Source organism: Chamaea fasciata, unplaced genomic scaffold (assembly GCF_029207755.1).
Source record: "Chamaea fasciata isolate MVZ Bird 193981 ecotype frontalis unplaced genomic scaffold, bChaFas1.0.hap1 SCAF_21, whole genome shotgun sequence".
Lineage (NCBI taxonomy): Eukaryota > Metazoa > Chordata > Aves > Passeriformes > Sylviidae > Chamaea > Chamaea fasciata.
The window spans coordinates 7,178,222-7,198,569 of record NW_027094106.1 but is presented as its reverse complement, the minus strand read 5'-3'; the positions used below and the strand labels follow the sequence as shown (position 1 = coordinate 7,198,569).

The 20,348-nt window shown below is 43.3% G+C and overlaps 1 protein-coding gene and 1 long non-coding RNA gene across 2 annotated transcripts in view; both read left to right on the top strand.

Moving 5' to 3' along the window:
- The first annotated feature begins 4,795 nt into the window (after positions 1–4,795).
- SSH2 (slingshot protein phosphatase 2) overlaps positions 4,796–20,348 on the top strand; it is a 90,872-nt gene continuing 75,319 nt past the window's right edge. Inside the window, exon 1 of the mRNA XM_066201691.1 lies at positions 4,796–4,882. Within this exon, the coding sequence (XP_066057788.1) occupies positions 4,820–4,882 (63 nt within the window). The 5' untranslated portion in view covers positions 4,796–4,819. The remainder of the gene's footprint in view (positions 4,883–20,348) is intronic.
- On the top strand, positions 17,210–20,201 carry LOC136299768 (uncharacterized). Its single transcript, XR_010723569.1, has 2 exons — positions 17,210–19,414; positions 19,883–20,201. It is a non-coding gene; the product is annotated as an uncharacterized lncRNA (long non-coding RNA).

Below are 20,348 nucleotides of genomic sequence, written 5' to 3'. Positions count from 1 at the left end.
GCAATCAGGACATGAAACTTGGGATTTGTGGAGGATTACAGAGATGCACAATGGATAAGACTCCATTGGCTCATAACCTTCAGTGCTGATTTTCATTAGTTGAAGGAAGAATTTCTCCACTGAAAGGGTGGTCAGGCATTGGAAGGGATGGAGCCACCATCCCTTCAAGTGTTCAGGAAACAACTGGACGAGGCAGTCAGTGCCATGGCCACATTTACAAGGTGGTGTTTGGCCTAATGTTGGATTCAATGATCTTGGAGGTCTTTTCCAAATTTAATGATTCTATGAGTATGATTTTACAGTAATATTGAGAGCTCTCAGGGCCTATGGCATTCCCAAATGGAGCCAAATAACAGCAAGCATGGAGCACAGAGGTAAGCTCCAGAAACACCCAGGAAATTTGAAGTGTGATATAAAGTTTCCTGTAAGCCTTTGTTCAAGCTGAAGGCAAGATAAGCTTTCCATTATTTAGTAGGATGCCACTTTCCTGGCTCCTTTACTGTGAGAAAAATACTCTTGCTGGAATCCCTGCAGGTACAAAAAGATTATCACTGTGTTTTCTGTATAAAACCTAAATCTGCTCATAAATAATATTCTTATGGTTTCATTGTTATTCTGTTAGAGAATTTTGATGGGTGGGATAAAGCAAGGCAGGACTTAAGTTTGTTTAGGCAAATATTTTGGAGATGTTGCCTTATAAAAGTCCTTTCAAAAACAAAGTCCAATCTCTTTGACATTCTATTGCTCAGAAATAATTCTGCCTTTCCCTTATGTGTTTCATAGCATATTTATCTCATCAATCACAAAAAGCCCAATAGCCTTTTCATACATGATCTTTTCAATACAATTAAAATTTTAAAACATTTTCTTTTTTGCTTCTGACACTTTGAAGAACTGTTTTTCTTACCTTTGAAGCAGGTATCAAAATAGATGTTATTCCTCCTGCATTCAAAGTGGCTTTGCAAACCAACAGGGATTTAATATATGCCCATCTGTTCTCAACCATTAAAAATCTTGAAGTGAATTAGGGATTTCTCAGACTTGCTGTGGAGCTGGGCTGTGAGTTTTACTCCTCTGTGTGTTTGCAGTTGCTAAGCAATAATCCCAAAGGTTGCTATGTCTTTCCACAATCAGAATTGCTGTAGGTTGTCTTTTGGCTTTGGCACAGCCCAACAGACTCTTCTGTACTGAACTTAGAACATTGCATCACATGACTGAAAATAAAATAAAATCAGAAAAGGACTATGAATAGCAACAGAGAACATTAAGAACACAAATAGAGAGAGAATCCACAGGTGCCGGTGACAGGTTACCTTCAGATTCAAGGTTCACAAGGTCCAGAGCTGTCTCAAGTCCATTACCAGCTGAAGGGAGGACTGTGATAACCAGATGTGAGGATCTCAGACATAAAAAGAAATTAATTACAAACTCAATTTAAACATTTTCAGGCTTTCTTTCTTGTGTTGCTTTGAAGCAGCCTTGCAGGAAAGGCACACAAGCACTAATGAGCAGGGAGTGCATGGTGCCATTTTCTCAGACTGCTTTAAAACCTGAATCTAAAGGAATTTGATGAATCCCCTTTCATAATCTCTCCTATATTCTTTGAAGAATAATATGACAGGGAAAGGAGAAGGCAAATGACAAACACATCTACGACAGGCATTCCGCACTCATTTACACGAATGTAAATCAGATGACTGTTCAGCAATTCCCTTGGGTTAGGCACGACTTCCAACTGAGAAACTTATGACAATTTCTGCCAGGAAATGAGGTTTATCCAATGCTGTTTCTTTCTATGTATTTTATATTGGAAATGGCAAAACCTTTGAATTGCCAACCTGCAGGAAAACTGAACTGTGACTTTATCTATGGTATTTGTCATTGGGACAGCTGCAAGGTGCTCTGCCCTCTCTTAGTCTCCATTTCATGGGATAGCCCGTAAGAAACCTTGAAATAGAGGAGGTCAACTTTCCTGTGAAAAATACACTGTAATAAATTGTCATTTCTTTGCTATTTATTTGAAGAAATGTATCAGGAGGAAATATGCTCATTGCAGTGCATTTCCTAGATGTGTTGAAGTCTAGCAACAATTATGTTAACAAAATGAAGCAGAAAATTAGTGCACAGGAGTAATTTAGAATGAGGCTTTAAACTGGATTGTGCACTTTTTCCTCAAAGCAGTTTGCACATGATTAATTCCTGTTATCTCTTCTCCCAGGTGGGCTTGGTTTTTCCCCTTAGCAATTCAGAATTCTGTTGCTATTATGATTAACTTACAAAACTTTTTGAGAATGAAACATAAATTAAAAAAAAGGGGTTTTTTCAACCCCCAAACAAGAATATACAACTAGAATTTAGAAAGATAGATCAAAACAGCTCTATTTTTATTTTTCTGGAAGTGGAATCCCATGGGTTAAGCAAACCTTTAATTGTACCCTATCTAACTTGGCTGTTATCCCTTAATGTTTTTGCTAAGCAAAGTGTATCCTTTTATTATGCCACCAAATACTTGCACTGTTGACAAAATAATGGGCTGAATATGTCATCACAGATGTTTTGCAGGAATTGCCTCTTCTATCTTTTTGTTTTGTTCTGTTTTTCTGTGTAAGATGCATTTTGGGAGCACCCTGTTGTCTTTTGCAGCTGATGCCAAGATTATGCAATAAAAGCCCTAACATGTAGTAATAATAAGTTGTGTTAGCCAGGGGAATGTTTGCAGTGTATTAAATAGTCAGTTTTGGAAATGTGTACAAAACCAGCTCATGTATAGCTCCACTTCTTTTAAAAGCTACTTTGGGCTGAAGCAGCAGGTGCTGACCACAGTGCTGCCAGCAAAGGAAAGAATAAGGCCACAGGCTTCCAGTCTGTTTTTTGTACCAACCCTGATGCTGTGACCACAGCCTGCCCTCTAATTGCTCTTTTCAATCCCAATACATCTGCCTTATAGCTTCCTCCTCCGCATTTAAATTCTGCTGCTTAAAAAACACTGCACATGCAAATTACACCTTTCTAGAGGCTGGAGAACTATCACAAATCGTGGCTGTTGTAGCTAATAACTGATATGTTGGACTTTTAGTGAACTGTAGATAGCAACTCCATTGTTTACCTGTGGTAAATGTTTTTTTAAAGTGCTTGCTGTTCAAATACCTGGAAGATCTAGAGGGTATATGAAAATTACAGAGAAGTCTACTTTGGAACCTGCTTTAAATAATCATTTCTTGACAGTAATCCCTGAATGACCTGATCAAAATCCAGAATGAAACACCAGTCTCAGGTGAGGGAACTGCTGCAATACTCTGGGAACTTTAGTCTTCTAGCAATCCTCTCTATCAATGCAGACATGAATTATGGGCCTGAAAGCAGCCCTATATTTGCATGTTCAAGACCCTGCCTTGCTGTGTAGCCCACTCTGTAAACTCAATTGAGTCCAGTTTAGGGAGCCTGGTCTCCATCCTCACCTGTCCACCAGGAGGCAAAATGCCCCATTAGCAAGCCTGACTTCTCCACTGCAGCCAAGCCCAGCTACAGGAGCCTCCCTGATCATTATTTTAACTGGGGAATAACCAAAAGAGACCATGTGGCTTCTCCAGTTCTTAGATTTACAAGGAAGAAGTGCTGTCAGCCTGAGGAACAGATCGAAGCAGCATCAGTCATGTGCTTAAGTGGAATCTATGGGTTGATACACTCCTGACAGAGTTTGCTCTGTTTAACGTTTAGAAAAGTTTCTGGTTGTCATATGTAATGTTGTCATTTGATGCCCAAGACAATTCTTGATCCATCAACTCCTTCCCATGAATTCTGTAGATTCTTGATCCAAATTACCTCCTTCCCATGAATTCGGTGGCACCAGGCTGAAGCTGCAAAGCAAATGAAGATTAATAGCACTTGACCCTTTGTTTCAGACCCCCAAACACCAAACAGTTCTGCATCTGGGAATGTTTGAATGCTTAAGATGTAATCATTAGACTTGGTTTTTTGGCGTTTGGGCGTGTGCATTTATGTGCAAAGAGGTGTTATATGTTGCTTTCATTATGGAGTTACTATTGCTGCCTAATCCAAGGAAAAGCGACGTTATGTGACCAGTAATGCCAGCTTTCACCAGGCGTTGCCACTATCACGGCTCCCAGTGGGATGGGATTCCACAAACCATCACCAGCCAGGAGGCACATTGAGGGTGCCCTGCTGACATATATTATATATATATAAAAGCCACCTATGAGGCTGCGGGACCGGAGGGGGGCGGGGGGTCGATGCCGAAACCTCTTCAGCAACCGAGGGGAGAATGCTGGAGCACCCCAGGTCCCTCAGAGACGGGGTGGGGATGCCGGGGCCTCCCTGCCCATCGCGGTCCCCTCAGGGACCGGGGTGAGGATGTCGTGCCCCTCCTGTCCATCGCAGCCCTTCTCAAGGACCGGGGTGAGGATGTCGAGGTCTCCAGCCCATCGCAGCTCCCTCGGGAACGGGGAGAAGGATGTCGGTCCCTCCTGTCCATCGCAGCCCCCTCAGGGACCGGGACTGGGGGTGCCGGGACCCCTCAAGGAGCCGCCGGTGCCGCGGGGGTTAACGCGGCGCGGCCACCAGGGGGCGGCGCCGCGCGCGCGCTGACAGCCGGCGCGTGCGCGCTGGCGCCTCATTGTGCCCGGCCGGCCCGGCCCCGCCGCGCCTCAGTCGGCGAGAGGCCGCGGGCGCGCGCGGAGCTGCTGCCGCTGCCGCCCCCTGCGGCCGCCGCCGCCGCGCCACCTCCGCTCCCCTCCCCTGTCCCCGCCATGGAGTGAGGCCCCCGCCGGACGGCCGGACGGGGGGGCCCCGCCGCGCCTCGATGGCTCTGGTCACGGTGCAGCGCTCGCCTACCCCCAGCGCCACCTCCAGCCCCTGCGCCTCGGTGAGTCCCGGCGGGCACTGAGGGCAGCGCGGCGCTCGGCGGCCGTTGGGGTCCGGCGCGCGGCGCTGCGCATGCGCCACACCCCCTGCGCCTTACCCCCCGGTGCCGCCGGTGCCCGGGACCCGGGCCGGGGGCGATGCGGGCCCGCCGTGCCCGGCAGCGGGGCTCACACACCCCCGGGCTGTGGCCTGCTGACAGCCCAGGGGACGGGCGGGGGTCCCGGTGCCTCTCAGCAGGCCTGGGCTGAGGCAGGGTAGCCCCCTCCCGGCCCTCCTGGTATCGCAGGGTCCCGGTCATACCCAGCTCCTCTGTGAAAGATGGGGAGGCGCGGGGCTGTCTCTGTAAATCCGCCCGGTTTATTCTGTGTTCATTGTATGCGGTGGGAGAGGCGGGAAGCGTGTGTGAAAGCGACCTGACATGTTTGGGGCTCCGGCCGTGCTCAGCTGATCTCATCTGACAGCAGCCTCTGGGTATCCCCGGTGCCCGGCTCTGCCTTTGCGGGCAGCCGAGGTGGTTTTCTCCCCCTTCTTTACAACAGTGCCTGTAATCTTCACAGGGCTGTGTCGAGCCCAGGAGAGGCACAGAACGGCCAGATTCCAAATCCCTGAGTGGGATGTGCAGCAGGACAGATGTTCCCATCGCTGCCCTGGGTTGGGCAGGCGGCTCTGAAGGCTTCTGCCTTCCCGGCTCTTTAAACTTGGGACAGGCTGTTGTTTTGTTTGTTGCTTGTACATCTATCTCTATTATAAACCCCGAGATGTTAACCCCTTGAGCTGCTGCCTACCCCCTATGTGCCGTTTCCGATGTAGTCAAGGATGAGAATGAAAATAGCTTTGCTTTCAGTTCTGTACGCTTAGTTCTAAGTTAGCATTTATCCTTAAAAAACCTCATGCATTATCACACTGCTGTTATGCCTGGTTTGCCAGCGTTTGGAGGAAGAGAATAGTTGAAATCCCAGTTGCTTCCATCCTCAGTGGGGGAGAATGAAAAAGCCAACTACTCCGAAAATATTTCTTGTTGTGTTAGGTAACCTCTTCTGAAACTAGATCAGCTACTTGACAGGTCCTGCCTGCCCCGATGGCATTTTAGCCGTCAGAACACTTACTTCTTTTTTTCACCCTCTTTCATTCCCATGTCTCTCCTAAGGTATGTTTACTTAGCAACACAGATTAATTTCGCTTATACTTACCTGCTATAAATATTAATGTGCTGCATTACTTCAGAGATTTCTTCCCCCTCTGACTTCTTTACCCTTTCCACTATTCCTTTCCCCATACATTTGTAGCATTGAATGCATCTAGTGAGAATAGATAGGTCTCTGTTGGCATCTTCCTTCTTCCTCCCATTTGGATGCATCTTCCTTCATTCTCCCACTTGGATGCACAGACCCTCCCTTTGTTAAATATTTTATATATTTATGAACAATTAGTTGTATTCTCTAAAGCTTTTCCATCTGCAACAGCCAGGCTGTTTCCCAACCAATTAAATCGAAACCGTGCTGATATTTGGATACTACTCAGTTGTTAAATATAAAACAACTCCCTGTGGAGCCTGATAAATCCGGAGGATGCAGCCTTGGGTTTATGTGTGTATATTCTCCTTCTCCCATGCCATGATGTGGAGGTGTATTCTGTACCAGAAATAAGTGTGGCCTATTCTTGGCCTGGTTTTGGGCCTTGTAATGACTTTTGCTTTCTCAGACTTCTCTTGCAGTGTAAAATGAACTTGATTTTCATCACCATCTTAACTGCTATTGTTTGAACACTTCTGCATTTCCTGTAGCAACTTCCTAACCACACTTCAGGACTGGGCTGCCCTTTTAGCCTCTTAGATATCTGGGGAGGGTTGCTTCTCCCTCCTTCTGTTAGAGCTCATGTGTGTTCCTCCTTTGCCACAAACTTCTTGTTTCTTAATCACAACTTCAGTATCATTTCAGATGATTCTCCTTGGTTTGTGAGCACGGCAGACACATTTTTAGGAAGGCTTTGGTCCTAAGCCTGCCACGCTTGCCATTCTCATGGATCCCTGTCAACTGCAGCAGGAGGACTTGATTCTTTAAGTTTTAAGTCAAATTGTTTCAACCAATCTGTTGAAAACTGATGGTAGCTTCCTTCAACTGTCTCTAGGTCACCTCTTTAAATGAAAGCTTATCTTGCTCAACAATTTTATCAGTAGTATAACCGTCTGTCCTTGCTGTTTCTGAGCAAAGATTATCTGGTAACTGCTGGAACTTAGCTGCTTCAACTTGTGGGCAAGGGAGAAGCATGTCAGTGTGCAGGCATATGGCTATTTTAATTCTGTTTCCAGGTCACTAAGAATTTTGAGGACAGAAATGGATTCTCTTTTTAAATTGCTTGATGTCTTTTTGCTTCAGAGAGAAACTTCTCAGACAAGGAGAAAGGGTGAAGTTGGTGTCCTCACACTGGACTTTTTGCATTAAGTGTGCCCTATAAACTGTTATAATTGGCTCTTATGGATTCAGGGGAATAGCTGATCTGAATCACTCTGAAATTGGATGGCTTTTATTTATAGGTTTTTATCTTGTTCTCATTGCCACAGAGCATCTCTTGAGCATTCATTTCAGGGTAGTTCATGCAAAGTGTTGATTATACATTTACAGCCCTCTGGTTGCTTGATGACTTGTAAAATTCCTTTAATTGTCTGTCCAGACTTTTGCTGTTTGTTTTGGCCTTTGGTTATGCAGTCACTCTTGAGAAATAAGACTGCAGTCTTCAATCCTTACAACAGAATGGTTGTCTTCTGATGTGCCATGTGAGCAGAAAGTGGTGGCAGACAGGACTGTGCTACACTAAAATACAAAGATGCCATGAAGTCCTTGATGCTGATGTGTTGTTATTCAAGACAGTTCTTGGCTGATAATTACCTGTATTGGAAATAATCTATTGAAACTTGGCCTTTTAAAGTATTTTGGTGCACAGTTACAAAAAAAAAAAAGTATCTGTAATTTCTGGAAAGTGCTATTTTCCTTTTGTTTATTATATCTCTTTCCTGAGAAGTGAAGAAGCTGGGCAGGCAATCTGGCCCTGGCTGCTCTCACAGTTCACTTGTCTTCCCTACCCTGAGGGAGACGATATGCTTTTATTGGAAGGGACCGACTGACCCAAAAAGAGAGGATATGCTGGGTATATTTGTTCTAAAATGCACTGTTTGGGAAAAAAAAATATGCTAAAGCAAATTAAAAACTTAAGCATTGGACTTCCCCTCCTTAACCCCAGGAGAACAGCTTGAGCAGGAAGTAGAGTCCTGGAAATGTGTTTGGGAGTGTCTGTCATGTTATGCTTGGAAGCTCCTTGCTGGTAGAATGTACAGGAAATATTTTCCCCACTTCTTTATGGGGAAGCTGAATATAACATTGCTTTACCCCTGGTCCTGTAATTGCTGTTAAACAGTGTGGTAATTGTGAGTTTACTTAATCATTGATAAGTCCAGTCCATCTCATATAGAACTTATTTTTCTATTTTCCTTTTTTTAAAAAAATTAAGATCTTGATTGCTGCTGCATGGATAAGGTTATGGAGAGTTGGTTTTTGGAGGGAACTACAATGTAACTGGGTGATCAGAAGCTTCTTATGAAATATTTAGTAAAGCTAGGAATGCCTAATATTTAAAGATGCTCTAATCAGTAAAGGTCATTTATTGTTTCTTGGTTTTCTCCAGCTGATGTCTTTCAGGTATTTCCAGAGCTTATTCTGAAAAGTGAAGTTTTCAGAGGCAGTGGCCCAGAAGAATGAGCTGATTCCTACTTTAGGCAAACCTTGTAGTGCCCTACAGGTACCTATGTCCTCTGGTGCCAGGTGTCACCATTTGGGAGATAAAACTGTTTAGTCAGGTGATCTGTAACTTCCTGTCTTAGAAACTTCTGCTCCTGAAAGCCCTGTGAGGGAACCAGGAAGCCTCCACCTCTTGCTGGGTGTGATGCTGTGTTGTTAAAAGATGATTTCTCTCCAGCTGGACAAGACCAGGCTGTTGGAGCACAGATCATTTTTGTGTATGTAAATGCATTCACGTGTGATGAGACTCTCCTGTTCCTAAAGCAGTTTGATGGTTAAACTGTGACAGAAGACCTGTGTCTTCTCTGGAATATCTGCTGCCAGGTTTCCTCTAGGGTCTGGATGAGATGGAATGTCCCCTTAGAGTTGACAACAGTATTTGCAGCTGAGAAGGAGGATGGTGACAGTGGAACTGGTGCCCCACTGAGAACCATAGAGAAACATTCTTAAAACTTGCAGAGTGCATGACAAAATCTTTATCTTATATTAAGGGATCTAACTCCTTTTGTTGCATATCTCAATGACAGCTTGATTTCACTTTTCACTTCTTGAGTTCCAGTGGCACATAAATTCTTGTGTTTTGAAAAGGAGCTTGTAATTTGAAAATGCAAATAGCTTGTGATGCTGTAATGAGTCATTATCTGACCAGTATTGATTCATGCTGTTTAAGAAATGAAAATAAGTTGAGAAGGGCAGGGTACAGTAACATCTATAGCAATTCTGGGTGCCAATGACATGTTTATTTAAGTGGAAAATGCTATTTTGAGCAGAGACTGCCATCCACAAATCAGTCTGCTGGAAATATTTTAGTGTAAGAGAGCTGCCTTCATGCAGGAGTAATGCCTGAGGATTTCCAGTTACTGGAAGAAATCCTGAAAGATCTAAAGCTGCAACTCTTCTGTCTTGGGAAATGAAAAAGAGAAAAAAAAAAAGGAAAATAGCCTTTGGGCAGCTTAGCTCAGTGTAGCTGCTCCCTGATCACAGCCTGCAGCTCAAGGTTTCATTCTTCAGTCACAACAAACCACATCCTCCCAGGACCAGCTGAAGCCAGGGGGCTGTTGAAGGCTTTGCAGTCTGATTTGCCATTAGCAAGAAGTACAAATGGAGCTGCTGGTTCATGCTTTCACATGAACTGGCCCAGCCACTCAAGAGCACTTAGGCTGGTCAGCGGCCTGCTCCAGGTGTTCCAGTTGTTTAGTTCAGTCTCTGAATTAAAGACAACTCCCCTCTGTGCCATTGATTTGCCTGAGTGTCCTTTCAATTTGATTATTAGGTACTGACAATGAAGCTGATATCTTTTGCATAAAAGGGGAATCTTGGAAGCAGGAGAAGAAAGAGTTGATACCTATTGGAAGTAGTCAGTGGTTTAAGCAAGGCACACATTGTTTCTTACCTTTTGGCTGGAAGCTGTTCCTCTGGAGCCCTCTGTTTAAAGGGATAAAAACATTATGAGGGCTAAAAGCCATTTTTGTATTTCTGAGTTGGGCCGTATAAATTGATTAAATTACTGTCAACCCAACCATCTGCAAAATGTCTTATCACAATACTGCAATATTGCAGCCTCTGTGTGTGTGTGTGTGTTCGTGTGTTTTAGTCAGCATTTGGGCAGGCTTCTGTATATAGGGTTTTGAATGTGTCAATAGCTTTTTGCCCAAATAGAATTCCTCTGAATATGCATCTTATCAGCGTTGCTCATTGCTCTCCTCTCTGGAAGGCCCAAAACGTTGCTGTGAGATGAGTCACCCAGTTTAACAGCTTGTTGCTTCCATGGTGAGACTCGCCCTTGCCGAGCATGCCAGTGATCATGAAACTCCTGGCAAATGCCCTGTGACGTGAACTCCTCATGGCCCCGGTGAATGGAACGCCCCTGGCACTCGCCAAACGCCTTGTGCTTGTGGCTCCTCGCTGCTGCGGGGTGCACTGCTCCTCCTCCTCCTCCTCCTCCTCCCAAGAGACTCCTAAACTGAGGCTTCATGGAAATAATGAAGTTACTGCATTGGTGGGGACTGTTTCAGGGTGAAATTACTGGAGAACTTAAGGCCACAGTGTAAACTTGTTATATTGAAGTTTAAAGGCATTAGAGTATTTTATCTGACCTGTTTTGAAAGAAGTGTTTTATCAGAGATCATACTGTCCCTGTGCTGAGCTCATACCAGAGCTCAGGAGGTGGCTTTGATGCTTGAGCTTTCCACTGCTCTGCCAACGGAGAAACACAGGAGATCTTGGCGAAGTAAATTCCAGAGGAGTTGGACTGTAACTTGTAACTGCATTAAATACCCGAAAAGTGAATTTTAATGGAGAAAGCCAGCCAGTCCTGTCCCAGGGGAACTGTGGCTGTCCTATTCTCACTGGCTGCTACCATGTCCTTTCTGTTTTGATGTACAGAACGGTCATATTTTAAATTGCAGCAAGAACTTTTAAGACTTGTTCAACTGGCTTGGTGTAGCTTCAACAACTGACATCTGAGAAATGTGTACATTAGGATTCTTCAGAAAAAAATCCTGAAACAAAACATGTCAGGCTTTTCATCTCTACCCTTTTTACACAACGATGAGAGGGAGGGATAGGCATGTGCCTTGCATGTGTAAAATGCTTTGCTTTCCAAAGGAGAGCTGGTTGGTAGTTAGAGGTAGTCTGACTCTTGTGAGTGGTGCAGGACCAACCCTTTCACTCAGTGCATCTAAAAATGGAGTTTCCTACAGGTCTCTGAAGCTCCTGAATGGACTACAGAGAGTCAGCTGATGTCTGTGAGCTTCTTGTACAGTAGCAGGTATCCTTTGGAGCCTGCTGCTCCCTTGCAGTAGTTCTGAGTTCTGGAGCATCTTCAGTGGGAAACAGGGTGTCACACTGAAAATTTAGCTTAGGAGTTGCTGTGGGGCAGGCAGGGAAATGACTCAGCTCTCTAACCTACAGACGTAAACTTAGGTACAAGAGGAAATGCTAGGTGATGAGATGAAGGTGTTTCTGGAATAAGATTGATTCTTTTTTTATTCTTCTTTGTTTCTGTTGTTGTCTTTCTGTTTTTGTTTTCCTTTCCGCAGTCCTCCTCAACAGTTTTAAATAGTTTAAAGACAAACAGCTCTAGACATGTTCCTCAGAGGTGCTGTAACCACTGCACTTAAATACAGTGCTTCAAGATGTGATAGGAAATAGCTACCTAGGTGCTGTACTGTCTTCCTGAGTGAAGTGCAAACCTTGAAATGACAGCACTCCCCTTTGCCCTTTCACATTGCAGAATGGTTGACAACGATTTAGTTCACTCTCTGAACAAATATTTTCCTTATGTGACATCTAGTGAGTTTCGTTACTGGGAGTTTGCTCTGAGGTTTTTTTCAGCTGAGTTGTGCTTACATGGGGGAGCAAGCTTGTGACTTCAAAAAGTGAAGTGAGACAGGACAACTTTAGACCATTTTGTTCTTGGTGGTGTTTCTTCCTTCTTGGTAGTATTTTGGTTCGGCAGCAGTTATTAAAATGTGTAAGCCTAAATTCCACCTCTTAATGAATCTTGAGACAGCAGCTACCCCTGTAGTGTGGGTCGAGTTTAATATTGCATAAACTTGTCAGTACAGTTGCACATGGGAATCAAATATTAATATATTATCTCTTGCTTTTAGTGTTTTCCTGCTACTGCATCCCTCAGCACTTCGCTGTGTGGCTGCCTTGGTGCTGCGAGGGAATTGTCCTTCTGTGCAGCTTCTGCTTTGCTCCTGAATCTCAAATAAGAGATTATCAGGGAAAACCAATATGAGCAGAGCATGTTTTCAACCCCCTTCCCAAAAGTTGGGCATAGTTGTAGGATGCTTTTAAGGCAAGGGAGGTATTACTAGTTAACATTTATAGTTTGACTGGAATAGAGTTTGCACAGGCTCAGTGGGTGAAGTGAATATTTTTCACATACGCTTTACAGATCCCTGGTTTCGACTTGTGCTTCATGCTGCAAAGATAACAACTGTGTGCCACACGCTTCTGCAACCCACACTTCTGGTCCTTCAAGTGGAATTTTTCTCCTTTACACATAAACCAGAAATTGCTTTGGTGGCGAGGAAGCTCTGTTTAACTTAGATCTGTTCATGTTGACCATACATGGCTGAGACGGTTATTTTGGGGCAGTTTCTCTCTGCTTCTCTTGTGACTGAGAAAGTTCAGGCTTGACTTTGCCTTGAGAAGAAGGGAAAAGTTTGAGAACATTTTTTCTTAGTATTTGAGGAGAAGATGGCATGAGCCAAAATAAATTTTTAAGCTTGAGCACTTGCTCGCATCTTGGTCCTGAATTTGAGAAGTGCCCCGTTTAAAAAGTAAAGTAATAAAAAACCCAACAAAACCAAAACTAAACAGCCCACTCCCTACAAACAGCCCCACAAAACCCAACCCAAAATAACTCTGCAAGTTTAAAATTTAAACTTGCAAGTTTGATTTTAGGACAGATGAGCACAGAACGCCTTGAGCCGAAGGGAGTACGTGACAGAGACAGCTTGAGGTGAGAAGCGATCTGTGCATGTCAGAATTTCATTTACTTTCTGGGAACTGGGACATCCTGGGCATACTTCACCCTCCTTAAACTCCACTTTGGTGGTGAACGGTCTCTGCACGTGCTGTGGGATATGCTGAAGAACCCTGAAGGGTGAGAGATACCAGCAGGGTTTTAGTGTAGGCTCTTTTCTGAGGGCAGATGGGGAGCGATTTCCTGGCTGAGTGCTGATGGTTTGTCTAATGTGCAGCGTTGCTCTTGGTGGCTTGGCACAGGTTCAGTGCTCTTGTGTGGTGTGGAAGCACGCTGTGTAAAACGTGAGAACTTCCTGCTGTGATAAGGAACCAACAGTTCTTCCAACAGGTGCAGTCTTTAGCTGCAGTCCTGAAGATGTAACAGAAATATTTCCTGTCTTGGGCCTTCAATATTGTCAATCTCAAACTGAGTCTGGCCTGAGCAGTTCAGAAGGCGGAGCTTTGCTTTTTGTCTGGCACTGCTATGATAAGAGAATTAGGAGGGGAAGCTGTGTTCAAGAATCTCTAATCCGTGATGGTGGCCGTGACTGAAATGAATAATCTTATTTTAAAGGGTGCTCTAAACCACTAAAGCTTTATAAATATTATTTTTGTTCATTTGTTTCCTAATAAAAGACTTCTATTCATTAAATCGCTATTTATTTATTAACCTGACAAACTAATAGCAAGCTCTTTTCGTTCAGTGTATGCATGTGCCATATCACAATTCTGCTTGTCACCATAATAAGAACTTCATTCATCTGCCTTAAAATGTCATTGATAACAACCTGGCAATGGCCCAGCTTGGAGCAAGTTAACTACAAAAGCTGCATTGTAAACCTTTCTGAGAGTACATGCTACATTAAGTCTAAAATTAAAAAAATAAAAGAGAGAGAAAGAGAGAAATGTGCGGGCTGGTCCAAGCGTCATACAACTGCCAAATAGCTTCAAACCTCTGAAAAAAAATGGAATTCTGTTTGGAGGAATTCTGGCTGCAGAAGGGTTAGTTTGGATTGAAGGATGCATTTTACTTGCTTTAAAATCTTTAGGGTACACTGAATTTACAAGCCTCATCTTAAAATGGAAGGGAATGCCTTGCTGAACCACAAGCAGCTAAATAAGAGCTTGGACATGTAAGGATCTTGTTATTTCCTTTAGTCTCATCTTTCTGTGACTGGGATAAAAGCTACAATCTGAAAATAGTCACATGCCTCTGGAGTTAACTGCTAGGAATACTGTGAGTTTGTCTGGGTTCCCTGACCCCATCTGTAGCCTGTTCGCCAAACCTATTTATCCACCCATGAGTTCACAGAGTACAAGGAGGGTCTGTCACACGCTGAAGTTCAAATCTCTGGTCTCTGCCAGCTCCTCTGGAGGGATCTGAGCTGCTCCTTGCTCTGCAATCCTGTGTATGGGGCTTCACATACATGGAGGTTTAAGGCTTCCTGCCTTTGATTCTCCTGTTCTTAAAACTATTACAAATCAAATTAGTAACCTGGTCGAGGGTGAACTGATCTATCCATGAAACCGATGCAGAGTTTGTGAACTTTATGGAGAGGAGCTCCCAGGGATCTTTAAAATGGGCTGTGTCCTGTGCTGTGGGGTTTGATACTGCCCCTGACTAACTTAGGCTGTACAATTTAACAGCTGAGTTGACCGTGAAGCTTTAACACATCTTCATCCAAGGTCTTCTGGGAGCAGTCTAAGCATGCAATAAACACCATGGTTCTCATCCTACACTGCAGACATAGCAAAGGCTCAGGCAGTGTGGGGAAGGGCTTGCCCACAACCGATGGGTTTACAGTTGGATTTCTTAACTGGAACAGGGACTGCAAGAGTCTTTAAAAATTAAAAACCCAAACCCTACAATTTCATGCTGCTTCACTTCTGTGGTTTTTGTTTTGTCTCTTTCTTAAGTATAGTGTATGGACAGCGCCATGGGTTAGGGAACACTTCAGCTTCATCTTCAGAGACTTTTCGTATGTAGCCTTCTACTGAAGTCAATGGGTGTGGAGGTAAGCTGTGCCGAGTGCTTTCTGACAACACCACTGCCACCCACTCTGCAGCCTGATGCACACAGCACTCCTTGTATTTGAGCATTGTTTTGCTCCAAAAAAGTCGCATGCGGTTGCACAATAAAGACACGGCTTATTTGTGTAATGCAAATCTGCTCCTGCTTGTTGGTACAAAGTGCAAGCAGCGAGCATCAAAGTGCAGAGACTACACAGATCCTGCATGAACACTTGCCACTGAACTTCAGTGACATCCTGCATTATGTCAGAATAAAAGATGACATCACAGTTGGTCTGTGAGTGAATGGGATTTGAACTCAGGGTTGAATGTTGCTGCCTGGAGCATTTGCGCTACTGATGCTCAACACCCTTTGCTCTGCTACTGTTTGTTTGTTTGTTTATGTGTTTTTACAGCTGCTGAGTTTAGTTTCTCACAGGTTAATTATTTTGTCAGGAGCCAGTCTGAATCAGTTTCCTGTTTCCTTGTCTTTCTGTTGATTTCCTTTTCTGTTGAAACACAACTTTCTCTATTGAAACAACTCAGTTGCTGCACTCTTCAGTTTCCGTCAAGTGACTTGAAGTGTCTGAAATGGCCTGATATTCTCACAGAGATATTGACAGTGGGGTCTGGTGACTAAATTGTTGTGATAAAACAAAAATTCATTGGTTGATGCTGTTGAAATCCGCTGACTTTTCTATGCTCCTAATAGAAGGCTTTAAAATATCCAGCTGCAGACTGATCCTCTCCAAGCATGTGACACTGACATCAGTCCTAGAAGTGAGGCGTTGAACTGCCTCCAAAAATGAGCTCATCGGGTAATTTTCAATGCACCAATTTAGCAAAATATTAATTAATTTGATTACATGGTTACCTGTACATGTTGTTTGAAAATATGGGAATTCATTCCAATTTTAGTTTCTACTGTTCCAGATACCAGTGTTATAAAGATTCTGTTGATAGAACACTGTGCTCTCACTGTGTGCTGGGACCTGGACTTTGCAGAGCCTATCTCAAACTGCCACTAATTTGCTCTAAGACTTGCCAGTTTCTTGACTTTTTGTCTCCCTTATTCCTCCCAATAAGCTGCAGGGAATAAGACAAGATTCTGTTGTCAAGCCATCCGTCTAAAGCCACTCATAAAACTTGCTTAATTTTCTTGTGGCTCCCTTGACTTTTTTAAATGGCTGTGTAAAAACACAGCCATGTGCTTTCCCAGAAGTTTGAGTGGTGGTCCATCTTCATCTTGACCTGCCTGACGCCAAAGCTGAGTGACCATAATGAGATTAAACCCTGGCAGAAGGGCCCTGGAGGCTTCCTCCCCTCCTGTAGCTTGAGGTCAGCAGTAACTGCAGACTTCCTCTTACAGCCCACACAAAGAGCGTAGATTCGGGCAACGTTGGACTGATGGTGACCCCAAATACTTGCCCATTATTTTATAAACTTGAAGAAATTTTGTGTTTACCTTTAATTACAGTAGTAGCACATTCTAGATGCAACTCTCTGAGCACATCAACATGTGTCTGATTATTTATTTGTTTGAAACTTGGATATAAGGTAAACAGTTTGTTAGAAGGGCTCATGTGCATTTGTGCAGAAACAGTTTTGTCTTCCTCCCCCGCCCCCAGTATTTTCTGCCTGTTACTGCACATTGCAGGATTGTTAGTTTTGGATTCTGTTTCCCTCTGAATACAAGTCTTTATGGAGCTGCCCATAATGTTGCTCTTTTCTTTCAAGAAACACTGCTGCTAACTTAAGACAGAGGAAGATGCTGTGTGTTACAGGGCTGTACTGATGCCTGAATTGCAAACTGTTGTGCAACTAAAGAATGGTATTGTGCAAAACCGAATGGAAAAACTGCTGCTGATGAGCACAGAGAGTTGAGGCAATCAGAAACCCTACTTAGAGAGCAAAAGGAGAAGCTGGGTTTGAAGAACAAACAGCAGAAAACAAGATAGGAAGGCTCTGTTCCTGCAAGAGTAAATGATCCCTTAGAGCAGCCAAGGAGGCTGTTTGATGTGAACTCTGCAAAGTTCAGTGGAGAGTGTCCTCCAGTGTCCCACGCGATGCTGCTTCTTCCTCCTTCTTGTTTACAAGAAGCTGGCATGATTTCAGAATAAACTTCTGAAACATCCTTGGTGGGAGAAGAATTGGGATGACAAAATACTTCTTTGCATCTAGAAAGTTATTGCTGCAGCAGTAACTGTTGAAGTTGGCTGAGTGGCTGCTGCCTGGTTTTGGTTAATGTCAGGAATTGTGCTGGTGGGAAGCAAGACCTGGGGTGGGACTGTGCAGTCCCCGTTGTGTCTCAGCACAGTTCTCAGCATACTTCAGATGCTGCCTCTGCAAAACAGTGAAATAAACTTCCACTTTTCCCAGTAAAACGCCCGTGGTACACACATCATGGAGTTGTTTTTATCCATCTTTATTTAACAGTAACAAGGGTTGTGCAGGAAACATGCAGGGCATGGAAATGGAGAGCTGAGCCCTATCTGTCTGCTGCTGAAGGGTGGGAGGAGGCAGGGAAGCATGGAAAAGAGGAAAACAGCTTTGCCTGTGCCTGTTTTGATACTGAAGAGCTCTTCCCAGTGATCTGAGAAGGGGGTGGGGAGAGAACCAGATGCTCTTAGGAAGTTCATACCATTGTTAATAATGTAATTCACAGATGGTGGTGAAGGCCTTGAAGAGGCTTTCATGCAGTACTTATGCTCTGTAACAGATCATCACATAAGGGCTCACAAATAGAGATGACTTAATCCCAAGGATGAGTCTACAGTGATCTGTTTGATGGTAGGTCTGCAGATCACTGCAACCTTTTTAAACAGTTAAGAGCCTTCAGGATCCCTGGATGTTGAGCACTAGAATTGGACCAATCTCTAATTAAATTGTCAGGATAAAATGTTCGTATAGCTTTGAGACTCTTCCAGTGAAAATGGCTCTTGAAATTAAAAAACAAGTTCCTTTGTCCTGGTACAGAGATCAATACAGGTAAAGCATGAACATCAGTTTGTACAATGACATCTTGTTCAGAGGCAGTTCTGCTTTTATATCCATTTGTCTGCTTGGAGCTGGAAGCAGAGCTTGTGTGTGTTCTGAATAGTTGTCAATACTTTGTGACTTAGCTAAGGAGGATTGTGTCTTGCACGTCCTCTTGTTGAAAAAGAAGTCACTCATACCTGTAAGCTTTATGGCAAATGAACAGGCTGCTGGTTTTCAGACATGTAGAATCAGAAAAGATTTAGACTGAGTACTTGCAATAAAATTCAATATTTGTGTGTTTGTGAGAGGCTTATTGATAAGATCTTCACTGGCTGCTGGTCAGCTTTTTTATTTGCTGTAAGCTGTGTAACTACAAGTATTTATCAGGGACTTGTAAGCAATACTGGCTTGCATGTGTAGCACTAGAAATCCGAAGTTTCAGATAACATGAGAACTGATCATGGCTTTGTTGTTTGTTGCTGTCTTTTCAAGTGCAGCTCCTCCTTTTCTAAGAGACATTCCCATTGTGGGTTTTTATTATTATTATTATTATTAACTTCTTTAAGTTTAAATTGAGTTTAGTAAATTGACTTCTTGTGATGGTTGTCATGTGATGGTTCATGAGCTCTGAAGAATGTGCTCCTGTGACTTCAGCCATGTATTTGCCCGTACCAGTGCAGGCTGTATCATGTGTTCTTGTTGGTCTTGCATTTTGAACTAAGTAGTGGGGGAGGGTTGGGAGGGGAAAAAAAAAAAAAAAAGGGGTACTAATTGTACTAATTCAGGGCTAAGCCACCAGAAATTCTCAGACTGCTTTATTTGTGACCTTGTTCCCTAGTTAAATGCAACCCAGGATTTTCTGCTTCTTCCATAGTTTCATGGAAGTGTTTTCTGCATTAGAAGCTAAGTTTTTCTCTTACTGTCCTTGTTAAAAACCAGGAAAACCCAATGCTTTGCTAAAAGAAATATCTTGACATCTTCAGGAAAGAGATTTTTTTAATCCTTGATGGGTGGGTGTGCTTTAACCAAGAAAGTTAGAAATTGTCTTTCTGATCCACATTTTTTGCATATATGAACTTTATTACTGCAGTAAAATGAACAAAGTTGAAATGACTGCATCTGTGCCAAGAATTTTTGGTTTCTCCACAATGGCCAAAGTTTTGGAGGAGTAAATGTGCTGTCAGTGAGTCTCAAGCTCCTTGTCCCACTGCCTGCCTGTGATGCCTGTGTCCAGTGGAAGCAGAGCCCTCCCAGGACTGAGGACTCACAAGGTCAGAATTCATATTAGGTTTGTTTGAAGCAGTACATTCCAGCATTGGGCATCCTTCTATTTATTTTCCTGACAACGTGCAATGCTCTTTTTCATTTATATATACACATACATACACATATACGTACATATATATATGTATATGTTGCTACTGCTGTTCAGTCCTCTGCATTTTCCCCTCTGCATTTGTGTAAATCATGTTTCAGCAGAGCTGTACTTTATACAGCTCTCATACTATGAGGGTTTTTATGTCTGCGTGGGCTAAGCATTTCTTTAGATTTGAATCCAACATCAAAGTAACATCGGTTTAATACAATGTTTTTGTATCACCTTTTTTCATCCAAGTTGGATTTTATTTTCAGCTCTGACTCTCTTATATTTGCTGCATAATTTGAGACTTTTTGCTTGCTCTTCACATTATTTAAAAAAAAAAAAAATCAACCCACACACAAAACTCTGTTTTCCTTAGCTCATACAGTATTTCCACTTGGCTCAGAAGATGTGGATTTGTGAGCTGAGGGAATCCTCGTTTGGCTGGTCACCCAAGCTTTCTTCAAGAGTATTAGAAGGATCTACAGCTTAAGTTCATCAGTGGGCTGACCTGCTCTGGTTTTAATGAGATTTATTATACCTGTACCTGTTGGATTCTGTGGTTTTGATCTTCAGAATGATCTGAATAAACCTGTTAGTGAAAGCAAAACTGTTCACGGAAAAGTGACTCTGCTCAATCTGCCCTGTGTTAAGATTATTGATTTTTTGGAATTAAAATAATATCCATTGTGGCATTGGCATGGAACTTCTGTGTGATGTTTGGCAAAATGCTTGTATCCATGCTTCCCTTCTCTACTCCTCCAGTCCCCCTCTCAGAAAACCACACTGATCAAACCCTGATATCGCAGTCCAGGCTTGGAGAGGGTGGAAGAAAGCAAATCTGG